The sequence below is a fragment of the Psammomys obesus genome, unplaced genomic scaffold (genome assembly GCF_907164565.1).
Source record: "Psammomys obesus unplaced genomic scaffold, mPsaObe1.curated_primary_1811, whole genome shotgun sequence".
NCBI lineage: Eukaryota > Metazoa > Chordata > Mammalia > Rodentia > Muridae > Psammomys > Psammomys obesus.
In genome coordinates, this window is record NW_026596040.1 from 22394202 (window position 1) to 22408826 (window position 14625).

The 14625-nt window shown below is 50.2% G+C and overlaps 1 protein-coding gene across 2 annotated transcripts in view; it reads right to left on the reverse strand.

Annotated features, from left to right (window-relative positions):
- The window catches only part of Ppargc1b (PPARG coactivator 1 beta), a 103008-nt gene extending 95714 nt beyond the window's left edge, over positions 1-7294 (reverse strand). For both annotated transcript variants that reach the window (XM_055622802.1, XM_055622801.1), the window contains exon 1: positions 7217-7294. In XM_055622802.1, the coding sequence (XP_055478777.1) occupies positions 7217-7294 (78 nt within the window). The remainder of the gene's footprint in view (positions 1-7216) is intronic.
- Positions 7295-14625: the final 7331 nt, after the last annotated feature.

Consider the following 14625-nt stretch of genomic DNA (forward strand, 5'->3'; position numbering starts at 1 on the left):
TTGGAGATATGTAAGACATGTGTTCAAGGTCATGATGCTTGTTAAGTCCTGATTTAAAACTTGGGAAAGCACAATTCAGGATAAATCTCGGGGCCTACGTTCTAACCTCAAGCTCTTGATGCCCTTGTACATCAGATATTCAAACTTGGGGGTTAATTTAAAAGTGGTAGGGGCAAAGAGATCACACCACCAACCACAGAGCATGCGTGGGCTGGACCTAGAAGTCCTACATATATGTAGCAGACGTGCAGCTTGGTCTTCATGAGGGTCCCTTAACCATTCAAGTGGGGGCTATCTCTTGACTCTGTTGCCTGCCTTTGGATCCCTTTCCCCTAGCTGGGCTGCCTGTCTGGCCTCAGTGAGAGAGGATGTGCCTAGTCCTATTGTGACTTGATGTGCCAGGACATGTTGATACCCATGGGGTGGTGGTGGGGCATCCCATTCTCTGAAGAGAAGGGACAGGGGGTGGTGAAGTGTGAGGGTGGGGCTATGAGGAGAGAGGGTTGAGCCATCAAACTACGAAGAGACATGAAGAAATCTTAAATCACATTACGACCTGAAAGAAACCCATTCACACCTACATACTACATGATTGCAGCTACATGAAACTTTGAAAAAGGCAAACCTATGAACACAGTAAAAATTACCAGTGGTTGGCAGCAAGGAGAGCATAGGAAAGGAAAGACAGAGTGCAGAGAGTTCTTAGAATGTGGGACAGACTGTTCATGCAATGCTGTAGTGTACTGTGGATACATACTTGTCCCAGTCCACAGAATGTGCAAATCTAGGAATGAGCCCTGATGTGAACAGGGGCTCTGTGCAATGCTGGTGTGCGTGTGTGTGTGTGGTGGGTGGGTGGGTAGGGGTTCGTCAGCTGTTATAGTCGATCTCTTGTGAGGACACTGATAACTGGGGAGGCTGTCTGTACCTTCCTCTCAATGTTGTGACCAAGACCATGGGCAAATGAGAGAAGGCAGTGTCTACTGTGACAAAAACTGGTAGCAGCTATGAGAATCTAGCTGTGGATGAGACAAGGACCTAGGCCAGAAGTAGGAAAGAGAACGGAAAGGTCAACCTAGTGCAAAGGATTTCACATCTCAGAGGTATCCACAAGATGGATGTGAGCTGCTCCTCTGCAACTGGGTATGAGTATTCTCAGCACCTTCACAGGGTTCAAATGATGCTTCTCTTTCCTTTTAACATAAGAATGAATGCAAGCCAAGACTGGTGGCACAGGCCTATAATCCTGGCTACTCCAGAGGCTGAGGCAGGGGGAATCACAAATTCTAGGATGGCTTGTGCAATTTAATGAGACCCCTCAAGCCACAGGAATACTTTAGATTTTGTCTTCTCTCGGTGTGCCATCACTTGTTTAAAGTGCCAGAGAAGCAACCATGAGCACAGAGAGCAGCCTGTCTTTAAGAAGCATTAAGAGTCAGATTGTGTGGGTACCACTATCCCACAATTCACTTACTCCAAGGCAGTGTAAATGGAGTAGCAAGTATGTGAGTTTTTAGAGACCATGAAATCTTTAAATCTGTAAAACAGTACCTGGATTGTACAGATTCCTGTGAGGAGGAAGAAATGTAATAGTGCCAACAGAAGGCTCAGAGAAGAACATGTGACCTCGAGGATGCTCTATAAATGCCGCTGCTTGGGAAGGGAAGGCAGCTGTTCAAACTGCAATGCTCTTGTCATGACCTCACTTCCAAGCCCGGGGCCCCATCTGCAGGGCCGCTTCTGACTCAAGCCAGTGTTCCTTCTAAATGAGAGGGAAGAAAAAGGGTGAGTCATATCACAGCAAAGCGGAGTTCCTGGCTGACCCGCACCAGTTGCGGAGAGGAGCCACAGGGTCAGGGGGAGACAGAAGCCCCCAGGGGCCCAACCCAACCGCTAGGCTGTTACCTTTTCCTGGGTTTCATGACCAAGCCCACCACCAGCATCAGCCAGACAGGCCAGAGAAAGTGGAGCTCAGGCCTCTGGGAAGAAGTTACCCTGCCCCCAGCCTCAGGTAGGCCATGGGTGGGCGCGCGCACCTGCACTCAGCTGCAACTCTGACTTGGACAGCAGCTGGCCCTAGCTTCCAGGGCAATGGAGGCAGCAGTATCCCAGACTTATCAAGCAGCACCAGGACTTCAACTCATCTCTCCAGTTTTTCATGTGCCCAGGGCCCCTTCTGTGAGCTCAGTTCCAGCCTAACGGTGATGAGGAGACAAAGATCCGACTGCAAAATGGCACAAGTTCACAACCAGGGTACTATATGGAACCAGCAGCAAGTGATTCCCTGTGGAAAGGGCTTGAGCGTGGGGAACAGACAGAGGAACCCCTGAGTGAGAGAAGTCCTGAGTGAATGTACATGGTAGGCATGGGCATAACCTCAGACCCAAATAAAAATAGCAAACAGCCCTACCTCCCCCGACCCCTAACCCCCCAACCAGAGTGAGGCTCTGAGGCAAAGCAAAGCCTTCCTGGGGATTCGAGTGTGAATATTGACAACAAGTACAGAAAATGTCCATCATAGTTCCCCCCCCCCCCTGATATTTACAGTCTGGAGATTGTTTCCCTACAGAGATGGCTCCTACCAAAGTTAGCTAAACCTGACTCCATGATATAACGGTACACCATAAACCCTGCCTCCTCATTTGCCCCACCTTCTTGATCCAGCTGTATGCAATACATGCTCTGAACATGTGAGGGGTTCTCCATCTAAGAGCCCAGCACACTGATCCCAGTTATTTCTGTGTCTCCATGTGTCTGTCTTTTCTTTTTTCTCTCCCTGCCCTAGTCATGTCAAGTCCCTGGTGCCATGCAAGAGGGCAACCATTGAACATTAACACACATTAACAACAAGGGTTAACAAAGTGTATTATTGACTGAACTGGCAAAAATGAAAATATCGTGAATGACTGGGGTATGGCCAGTCAGGCATTTCCATACAATGCTGATGAGCGTATAAATAAATATAATCTTTCTAGAATTAGTTAGTTATATTTTTACCAAATGTCTGCCTGGTTCCTTTGATAGAGCAATTTCACTTCTAGGGATTTAAACGAAGGAAAGAACACACGGACACAAATGTATTCGTTTCAGCATTGCTTACAATAGGATACGTGAAAACAACCAAGTAACAACAAAGGGTTGATTGATACATGTTGACTCAACCCTCCATGAAATACTATACAGCCACTAAGATGTTAGGCACAATCTTTATTGATGAGGAAAGATGTTCACAGCATATTGTGAGGAGGAGAAAAAAAGGCAAGTTACAAAGCAGTGTGCTTGCAAGTTACAAATTAGTATAAACAGAGTAACTCCATTTTTCTTTTCTTTTCTTTTTTCAAATAAGTGATCTATATGAACAGGAAAGAAAAACATCTAAAAACATATGACTTCAGAGCAGCTGTCTTTGAATAATATTACTATTTCTGGACCGGTGAGATGGCTCAGCAGATAAAGGCTGATGAGCTGAGCTCAAGCTCCAAGTCCCACTTCATGGAAAAGAACAAACTTCAGTAAGTTGTTCCCTGACCTCCACACACAAACTATAGCACACACATGCAAACACACATACAAAATTAGTTTAAATAATTTTAAAAATATTAAACGTGTCTCCCTTTTCACGATGCTTGGCAGTGTTTTCTAACAGTGTTAAAAAAAATTATTCTTAAATAAGGGTTGGCCTAGGTGATTTATAATGTCCTGGTCATCTGACACTACAACTGTTACTCCAAGCTCTCAAGTGATTTCAAAGAGCTCTTTTATTTACTGGGCTTTCCATGTGGCCCTTGGAGTCAAGGCTTTTGCTAGCAGCTGTAGCCCTGTACATTCCTCTCTCCCATATTCACTGCTCAGCTGTCTCCCCTGTCAGGCCAGGAGCTTCTGTTTGGCAAGGCTCAGCTGTACCCCTATTTGTAATCCATGTACCTCGTCAAGAGCTGGGCAAAGGAGCATTGCTCAGCATGCTGACAGGTGCCATGTGGGCACAAAGAGATAAAAGGCTCAACTTAGATCCTACTGGATAGATTCAAACACAAAGTACTTGGCTTTATCACTGACTATGAAAGGCAGAAAAGAGAGCAGGGCAAGCTGGCAGGAAGGCCTAGCAAGGGAGAAAGCCATGCAGGATGGTGGGCAAGGGGTACAGCCTGAGCAAGGGTGAAACCAGCACAGAGTTCTTCAGAACATATTCTTCAAACATTTCCAAGAAGCTTCCACAATCCTGGTTCTGATAAATGTCTACCATGGCCCAAATGGATAACCGTTAAGTCTCTCAAACAGTTCTCTAATCTATGCCTGGGTTAGTCACCAGAGACAACAAAAAGTCTTTTTGGGACATCGACTATCCACTTTCCCCAACCCTCCTAAGGGGAGAGCTGGGGGAGGGGAGGGTCCGGGAAGGGCTATGGGAATGGGGAAGCAGCAGGATTTTTGGGACATCGACTATCCACTTTCCCCAACCCTCCTAAGGGGAGAGCTGGGGGAGGGGAGGGTCCAGGAAGGGCTGTGGGAATGGGGAAGCAGCAGGACAACCAGACAGCTCACATGCAAATACGGCTCACCCCACCAGCAGGCCTCTGGCTTCTCCGTCAGCAGCACCACCGGCCCCATTGCACAGATGGAGGAACCCGGCTGGAGAGTTAAAATGGCTTGCTCCAAGATCACCCAGCCAGAGAGCGGGGAAGGCGACTCCACTCAGGCCTTCTGACTCCAAGTCCAGTGCTATTTCGAGGTAACACACAGGACCTGGAGTCAGGAGCCCTGGGTGGCTCTGTCACCCCCTGGCTGAGTGGTCGTGGACAAGCAGCTCACCCCTCACAGCCTCTTCCCCAACTGTAAAATGAGGCGGCGGGCTGCCCCGCCCATTCCCGCTCTGCTCTGAGCCTTCTAGGGGCGGCTGCAAAGCTCCTGGTATCAATTACATTTCCCAAGTTGGCCCGGCAAAAGATCACCCGGAGATCTTCGGCCTGTCACATGATTAACTTAAAGTTGGGGGGGGGGGCCGGAAACAAACGTCCCAAATTAACTTTCACTGCACTGCCTCTGCTTACACCTGATCACCCAATTTTCTAGTTTCCTTGGACTAAGCAGCCCTACTGAGTAGGATAGGCTGGCGGCTAAAAGGGCAAACAATTAATTACCGGTGAGCCAAACATCAAAGGTAAAAAGACCAGGGTCCTGTCCAGAGCGGACAGCCCTGGTATGGATGAAGGCGTCTCCCTGGCTATTTCGGGCCTCTTCTGCTAGGTTTTTAAGTGTAGAGATAAAGACATGACTCCAGGCAATAGAAATCTGGGGTGCGGGTCTTCTTGGGGGATACCATACCGCCCCCACACCACACCTCTGGTCCCATGCTATCCACTCCCAGGGTGCTGAGCTAGGGCCCGACTCCGGCAGACACAAACACCAGGCGTGTGACCGTGCCCAGCGACGCTTGCCGGGAGCTCCACCGCAGTTTCGTCAGAGGTAAAGGTACGCGCCCGGCGCGCGCGGCGTGCGCACACGCGCAAGGGACACACACACTTACATACACACACACACACACACACACACACACACACACACACACACACACACCACTCATTAACACCCCCTCCCGACCTGAAGGAACGCGATCACTTGACACTGTCCCCTTTCGGCCTCTGCTGGGAACCCACCCGAGCGCGCCAGTCACACAGCACGCGGCCCCGCAGCTCCCGGACGCCACGGCGTTTGCGAGAAAGCTGCCGCCCGCCGTCCGCCGCGAGTGGCGGGCTTCCTCTCTGCGACAGCCTGGTCGCCACGACGCCCGTCCTAGACGCCAGCGGGAGCCTCTTCCCCTAGCCGAACGTCTCGGCGGCTGCGTCCCCCCCTTCAAGTTGCGTCTCGCCGCAAGGAGCCGGCTTGCAAGCCTCTCCCCGCCCACCCGGTCCCATGACAGCTGCTACCGCCCAGCGACTGGTAGATTCTAACCAGAAGCAAAGTTTCCCCTCTCTCCTCCCACCTCCCACCCCCCAGCCTCCGCCTTCCCCTCCCTCCCAGTGTTATGCAAAACCGGCCGGCACAAACGCTTCCACACCAGGTACTCAGGCCGTCCCCGCCGAATCCCGCGGGTTTCCGCCTGGCAGCCCCGCTCGGTGCCCAGGCGTGTCCCCGCCTTCGGGGTCTCCTCCCAGGCTCCACCGCATCTCTAGCCTCTCGGGGACACGCAGCCAGGAGGAGCCGGGAGCAAAAGCCCTAACTCCGGAGCCAAACTTTAGACTTGCAACAGGCAGGGGCCGTGGGGGGGGGGGGGCACAGGGGGGGGGGGGGGGGCGCACGGCGCATACACACATTTCCCCCCGCGATTGCTTGTCCCAGCAGCAAGCCTCGTTTTAGTCTCCGAGCCAGCAGCTTCCTCGTCCTCCCTCCCTAACACCAGAGCACACTCCTGTCATGCGCTCGCAGCCGGTGAGGCTTCCAGTCTCAACCAGAGCCCGGGACGCCGCCTCACTTTCCCATCCCCCTGCAACGTGGAGCGCGCACCGGGGCCGCGCGCCGCAGGGGGACCCAGGCGCCCTCCCCACCAGATAGCCCTTCCGCCCGGATCCTGTCTTGCTCTTGCCTGGAGGGTCTCCTCCGGAGAGTGAAAGCTGGAAGACGCTATCTCCGCCCGCCTGTCCACGTGCCCCGCCGACCCCCTAAATCCCCCTAGCCGACAACTGACAGGAAACTCTGCGCTGCGGGAGCAGGTGGGGGGCTGCGGGAAAACCAGCAGCAGCGCTCGGGGTGTCCGAAGCTGGAGAACGGGGGGGGCTCCAAGGTTGCCGGCCGCCTCCCTTACCCCTGCCACAAGTGCACGTGAAAGTACGGCGGCAAGTGCCGGGCGCCGAGAACGCGCCTACAGCACCCAGAGCCAGCCTTAGGGGTCCCCCGACCCCGGCTGGACTATACCTGCCCAAGGAATCGCGGCGCCCCTCAACTTTGCCGGTAGGGGACCGGCAGACTCCAGGTGGCCCTGGCCAGCCCTTCCCGGGTGGCTGTGTCCCCCCAATGCTACAGCATGCGCCGGCGACCTGCAGGTCACTACGCCTGTAACGGAGCGCAGCGCAAGGCACGTGGGAAGGGGGGCTCTGCAGCCTGAACCCCCCGATCGCCCCGGTGCGCCCACCGCTGCGCTCATGCCTCCGCAGCGGCGGCTGCAGCCCCGCAGCTCTGCACCCCGGGGTCCCTAGCCTGCGCTCCTCCCAGTTGGCAGTACCTGCGTGTCAGAGAGATAGTTGAGAAAGAAGGACGAGAGCTCTTCATCCAGCAGCGCGCCGCAGTCGTTCCCCGCCATCTTCCAGCCGCGGCTGCAGCGTGCGGCGGAGTCAGCGCCGAGCCCGCCCGGGGGAGGGAGCGAGCTAGCGAGCGAGGAGGGAGGAGGCAGCCCGGCGGGCGGGTGGAGGGCGGAGCTCGGGCTCCGGGCTGCGGCAGGCGGGCTGGCTGCGGGGGCGGGACCGCGCGAGCCTGGGGTCGCACCCCCCACACTTTCCCTCCTCAGAGTCTGTCGCGGCGACTAGGTCTCGCAGCCCCCCGCAGGGAAAAAAAAAAAAAGCACCGGCAGCCAGGTGGCGGTGTCCCGGCTACCAGCCTGGTGCCTGCGCAGCAATGCGGGCACCCCCTCCTTACTGCTAGAGCGAATCACGTTGCGTTAGCGCTGGGCGGGCCCTTGCCAGACAACCTGCTTCTACACAGCTGGGGAAACTGAGGCGCCAAGAGGCTTAGAACCGCGCTTGAGGCCGCAGTGCGCTTCAACAACCAAAGAGAACGCTTCTGAGGCCTAAGTTCCCTCTCAGCCCAGACTGCAAGGCCAGAGAGGGAGGGAGACACGTGCAAGTCAAAGGTGGAGAAATCAGAGAAGGCTCCTCAGAGAGAGTGGCATTCCTATGCTTTCTTTGAAGCATGTTTCTTACCCATTTCCTGTTAAGCCTAACCATCTCTCTCCCCTAGGGCCACCCAGTAAGCTTCCTTGAAAAAAAAAAAAAAAATTCAATCATGTCTTTTACTGTAGCCCACAGTATCTAGAATTACCTAGGCTTCTGTCAGCCTCTGGGGCCTATTGGCCATCTCCCTTTTCTTAGTATGAACCTTCTAAAAAGGAACTGCTACGCCAATCAGCCATTCACCAAATAATGGCATCTTTAGGGCATCCTTACCCATCAACCTCGTAAGTACCAACCCATTTGTTGCTCTCCTACCTCAAGCCTATGCAACCTTTCCCTTAGAAGTATCTCAGAGGCACTTGTACCTTAGCTTTCCATGAAGGCTTGATCTCAGTCTGTCCTTGCTAGAGTCTAAGACGCAAGAAACCAGGCTTAAATCTTGCTTTGGCTATTTCTCCAGTTTACCAGAGGTATTTAATAACTAATGTGTTAATTGAAAAGGCTAGAGAATTAATTGAAAAGGCTAGAATTTAACCTCCTCCTCCTCCTCCTCCTCCTCCTCCTCACCACCACCACCACCACGGCCACCACCACCACCACCCCACACTCTACAGATGAGGGAACTGAAGGTCAGGAGTGCACACCAGGAGAGTCCTGAACCAGAGCCAGGAAGCAAACCTCCTGACTTCAACCTTGAACTCTCATCACTTCTGTGCTTGCCAGGCAGGCATCTAGGTGTGTGCTAGGGAGGTGTGGTGGGAGGGGGGGTGGTGGATAAAGGCTGGAAGGCAGGAAGACCTGTTTATTGGGCACACCTGCCTCCCGCCCTGCTCCCACAGGGCACTGCTGACAAGAGCCGCCCCACCCTGTGGGCCAGCAGGCTCCTTCCAGCAAGAAAAGGAAACAGCCCCAGCACACCTGCTCAGACTTGAGCCACACAGCAACAGCTTCCTTCTTCTCCAGTCTGAGGTTCCCAGAACCGCAGGGTGTGATTTCACTGTTTGGGCTCAAAGCCAGCTCGCTTTTAAGGAACAATGCTGCCAACAGAAAGAATGTACAGCTAGCTTCAGAGGAGTCCTGGGTTCTGGTCCAGCCCACACTGTCTGATGTTCCATTGCTGGGCAACTCAGTCAGTGTGACTGCCTGGGTTTGAACCCCAGCAGGTCATCTGCTCTCAGGGCTTCGTTTTCTCATCTATACAAATGGGGATAATAAAATCACTTACTCATAGTGAGGTTATGAAGATAAAGAGATAAAATATGTAAAGTGCTTGGCACAAGGCCTGACCTTAGGGGGAGCGCTAAGCTGGCTGAGGAGAAAACAGCTTGGTAGGCACTAGCCATTTTTACTTACCTTCCCTCCAGCACTTAAACTTTGTCCTACTCCATTCAGGTCTGAACCTGGTGCCAACTTGCTAACTGTGTGCTACTAAAAGTAAACTGTGTGTTACCTAAAAGTAAAAGGAGAATTGGACATGATGAAGCATGTCCAATTCTCTATAAGCCTAATGTTTGAAAAGTGGAGGCAGCAGGGTAGGAGTTCAAGGTCATCCTTGGCTAAATAAGGAATATGTGAGATACTGCCTCAAAAAATAATAGATAGATAGATAGATAGATAGATAGATAGATAGATAGATAGATAGATGGGCTGGGGAACATAATTCACTTGGTAGAGCATTTTACCCATCACACATAAAGTTCCGAGTTCCACAGTACAGAATAAAACTGGGAATTGTGGCATATATTATAATGCCAGCAGTGGGGAGATAGAGACAAAAGGATCAGACATTCAAGGTCATCTTTGGCTACACAGCAAGTTTGAGGCCAGCCTGGGCTACAGGAGATCCTGTCTTACAAACTCAAAACAACAACAAAAAGTAAAAGAATCGCTTGCTTATCCTCTCTGAGCCTCAAAATGGGGGCACCAATGTTATTCCACATAGGCTCGTGTAAGGGTCAAATGAAACAATATGTGTAAAATAAATGACTTGGCCCTGGTCCGGCAGGCAGGAAGTGCCCATCACCACCATTACCATCCTCATTATCACCAAAAATTTGAATGTTCTTAAGGCGGCTGCTGCTGCTGGACCAACTCGGAGTCCTATGGGATGGTTTCGAGAACTGTCTGAATTCAGCCTGGCCTTTTGGTGTTGTTCCTTTTATAGTCCAAGGGATACACTGGATCCTTCCCCCACCCCCAGCCAGCGGTCTCTGCCTATGGCCTTGCAGAGTGTCTGCCCTGTTGAGTGCCTTGCTAGGGACTTGTTCAGAGGTTTTGTTTGTTCTCATACCCCCAGTGGTGGTGTTGGAAATACTACCCATTGCCCAGCCTTGAGGGCTTCATCACTGATCCTCTGATTAGGTTGCGGCTGGCAAGACATTTAGGGTAAACCCTCTCCTCCTGAGTTTAGCTTGCTTCATCAGAGGCAATAACTGTCACCCTCTTGCCTCCCTGCAGGAGTGTGGAGTTCTTCCTTGAGAAAGCCCTCAAGCCCACACTGAGCATTCATGCCAGTAAACCCAGCACTCAGGAGGCCGAGGCAGAAAGATTGCAATGCAAGTTTGAGACCACTAGAGGTTACATAGTGAGACCATCTCTCAGAAAAGAAAAGGGAAAAAAAAAAAATTCCTCCAGATCGCAGAACATCTCATGCTGTTTGCTGGTCTTCCAATGCAAAAGCCACTGGACCAAACTGTGCAGAGAGTCCTCTGACCCAGATGGACTTACAGTTCTCGGGCCAAACCTGCCAGTTCTTTCCGTGCATCTGAATGAACTGTGTCATCTCTAATCCCTTCAGCAGCCCTCAATAGGCTGAATCACGCTATCCATTATTAATGTCTCAGGGAAACGAAAGCTTGAGAGGGGTTAAAGTTTGGGATCTAGCTCAGTGATGGAACATTTGCCTAGTGCACTCTAGGTCCTAGGCTAAACCCCCAGGACTCACTGCAAAAGGGGTTGAAGTGATTAGCTCCAGACCCAGCCCTAGAGGACCAGCTGAGGTGTGTACCAGGTCAAAGCCACAGCCCCCTTAAAGGGAATAGGAAGTACCTCCCAGCAGCTGGCCACCCCCAAGGAAGCCAGAACGGTGGCACATTTCTTAGTTTATGACTTTCAAGGGAAAGGCAATAATACTGCCAGAGGTGGACTCCTATGCAGCTCCACTTCTATTTCCTCTGCCTTTTTATTGGCCTTGCCTCCCTTGAAAGCACTGAAAGTGAGCGTGGAGCATACCCAGCCCAGCCCCAAGCCCAGAGCACTCCAGGCTCCTGGGATAAGTCAAAGGAACCTACCTATAGGACCAAACTTCAACATTTCAGTCTCCACCCACAAATGCTCAAAGTGAAAACAGCAGCATTTCTTCTGATAACAGAAGAATGATCTATTTAGACACTGCAGCTGTGCTTCTCAGGCTCTTGAGGACATGACAGTCACATGGGCTCTGTCACTAAAGTGGGCCCAGTTTTAACAGGTTCCCCTAGGTGACTATGCTGCCCATCATTCAACAGGTGTTTAATAAGCACCTGCTATGTACCAGCTCCTGCATTTGGTGTACACATAAGCCAGTGTGTAGAACATCTGTCATCCTTGCCCACATACTGGCCAACACAACTGTTAAGCAAACTATTGTTCAATGAGAGAGGGCATGGGTTTTAGCAGGCAGTGAGGTTTGCTGCCAGCCACCACAACTCTGTGAGCCTACGACTGAAGCTAGGGTACCACATTGCCACATGCTGCTCTATTTCCCAGCTTCTATGCCCAAGGCAGAACTCAGGCCAAGATGAACTTTTTAAAAATAGCACCTTTGACCACTCATGGAGATAACCTAGAACCTCTGCACAGATGTAGCCCATGGCAGCTCAGTGTCTAAGTAGGTTTCCTAGTAATGGAAACAGGGACTGTCTCTGTCATGCTCTTTGATCACCTCCCCCTGAGGGGGGTGCAGCCTTACCAGGCCACATAAGAAGACAATGCAGCCAGTCCTGATGAGACGTGATAGACTAGTGTCAGAGGAAAGGGAAGGAGGACCTCCCCTATCAGTGGACTTGGGGAGGGGCCTGGGAGGAGATGAGGGAGGGAGGGTAGGATTTGGAGGGGCCTAGGGAGGAGCTACAGCTCAGATACAAAGTGAATAAACTGTAATTAATAAAACAATAAATACAAATTTAAAAATAGCACCTTTGTATGGTTCATCCTAAAAGTCACTGTCTTTGTTAGGGTTTCTATTGCTGCAATGAAACATCATGACCAAAAGCAAGATGGGGAGGAAAGGCTTCATTTGGCTTACTCTTCCACATTGTAGTTCATCACTGAAGAAAGCCAAGACAGGAACTAACACAGGGCAGGAACCTGGCAGCAGGAGCCGATGAAGAGGCCATGGAGGGGTGCTGCTTATTGCTCCACTCCACAGCTGTTGCTGTTCTTCGTCCCATGCTGGTTTCTCCTGCTACAATTGGGCTGCACTTTCACCAGTAACCTCTCTTGGGTTCTCTTCATGGTGCCCATGAAGAAAAAAACAAACAAACATGGTTTTCTCTTTCTCCATGACCCCTTCAATCCTGGGGCTTCTACTGTTATTTCACCTGCACCTTCACCAGTGGTCTTTCCTGGCCTCTCACAGTGCCAAGCCTCAGCTCCCCTCTTATGACCGTTTCATGCCTTCAAAGCTAGAACCACCCAGGAGACTCTTACACGGGTCCAAGTTTGGCTGCCAACACAAGATACAACCCTGGCCACCTCTGAACACAGCTTGTGTGTGCTGACTCTAAGGAAACACTTCCCAGAAGATCTCACCTCTGTGATGCTGGTCTCTTCTTAATCACCACGGATTTCTCTGCTCCAGCTAACCAGCATCAATTGTCCTAGTAAAGCAAAGTTTTTACTTCAGTGGTTCTGGTATTTTGTTAATCACAGCTGATTCTTCAGACCCACATAACCAAAACCAACAGATCATTAACTCAAAATAGCAGACAGCCCTGAGAGAGTCATTAAGGGAATCTCAAACTTCCCTCAGAAACTTCATAAGCCAGGCCTCCATGGTCTGCACTCCCTCACCATTTTATCCTCAAAAATTCCAACAGACAAGTCATTGAGTTCTAAACACTCAAGGGCTCTTCCAGCCCAAAGTTCCAAAGTCTTTCCACAATCCTTCCAAAACCGTGGTCAGATGTGACACATAAATACCGACTCCTGGTACCAATTTCTGTCTTAGTTAGGGCTTCTATTGCTGCTGTGGCCAAAGGCAAGTTGGGGAAGAAAGATTTTATTTGGCTTACACTTCCACAGTATAGTCCCTCATTGAAAGAAGCCAGGACAGGAACTGTCCCTCTGCCTTCTACTGAGTGACAGAACTTCAGAACTGCGGAGGGCCACTGGCTTTGCTGTGTAGGCAAAGGATGTCACCTGGATCAAAAAGCCCTTTGTGGTAGATCCAGAACTAGAAGCCAGGGCTCCAGACATCACCTAGATGGTTTCATGTGAAGGTCTTAGGGTAGAGGGTGGGAGTGGGAGCCTCTGCCACTTACTTGAAGGCCCAAGGTGATCAAGGCACATTTTCTTTTTGGCAATGCCCTTGTCTTCCAGCAGTGGTACTCTGTGGCTTGATGTATTTGGAGGAAACGGCAGCTCATGTTCAGGTCTCCTTCATGTGCTACTGATGACTAAAGGGCTTATGAATCAGCATTAAGTTTTTTAAGTGAAAAACAAAACAAACAGCAAACAAACTAACATGGGTTTAGAGAAATTTGGAAGAGATAGAAGCATGCTTTTTCCTTATCTGTTTACAGGGCAAACATCTTCAATAGGATTCTTCTCATGTCCATTTAATAGATGAAGAAAAAAAAGGCACTATATATATATATATATATTATATAATATATTATATTCTAATATATATATTAGAATAATATGTATATAAATATGTAACCTATATTTGTCTATATTAGAATGATCTATAAATATATCAAAATAGCAACATTTAAAGAGACAGTACTTGACATTAAAAGGCAACATAGTTTAACTCAGTTTAATATGTATATATATATATGTATATACATTCATATATATGAAATGACAAAAAAGATATCTGAGTGCTCTATCATTTGTTGGCTTTGGGGTCTTTGGAAAAATCACTCCTTGAAGAAGATTATCCTGTCTCCAACCTGTCCTAAAGTCTTGTGCAGACCAAGTTCATGTTAAAAAGACTTTGAAGTCAGTACTTACTGCTTTAAGGAACTAACAATGCTCCTTTAGGAGAACTTAATTCTGATTCAAAAGACAGGAAAACCACAGCATGATGTTTATATATACTTTAATTCAACAAAATGTATATATCCTGCTGGGTGCCCAACACTGTGCTACAGGGCCACAAATACTGGCCACTTTCAGTTTTTGCTGTCAGGTATTTCAGGATTCTGGGTTCTGCAATGTGCAGGGGTGAGGCATCACCAGACGATTCAGGATAAGTAATGAGTTCTTCACTGGAAGACAGGAGGGCTGAGGACCAGTTAAGACAAATCTCTTTTCTCCTTGGAGACTCGACTCTCAGTCTGCTCAATGATGGTCTTGAACTGGACCAGCCATCCCATCTGTCTGCCACCGGCATCTCTCCAGGGCCTTAGCCCCAAAAACGAGATGCTCTAATTCCTGTTTGTGGGAGAAGTCATTTGGACCGTGCATAGTTTGGCAGCAAAGGCAGCTGGAGTCAGGATGCTGAGAGGAGAATCCAGGTCAGTAGGCCATCCCAGGA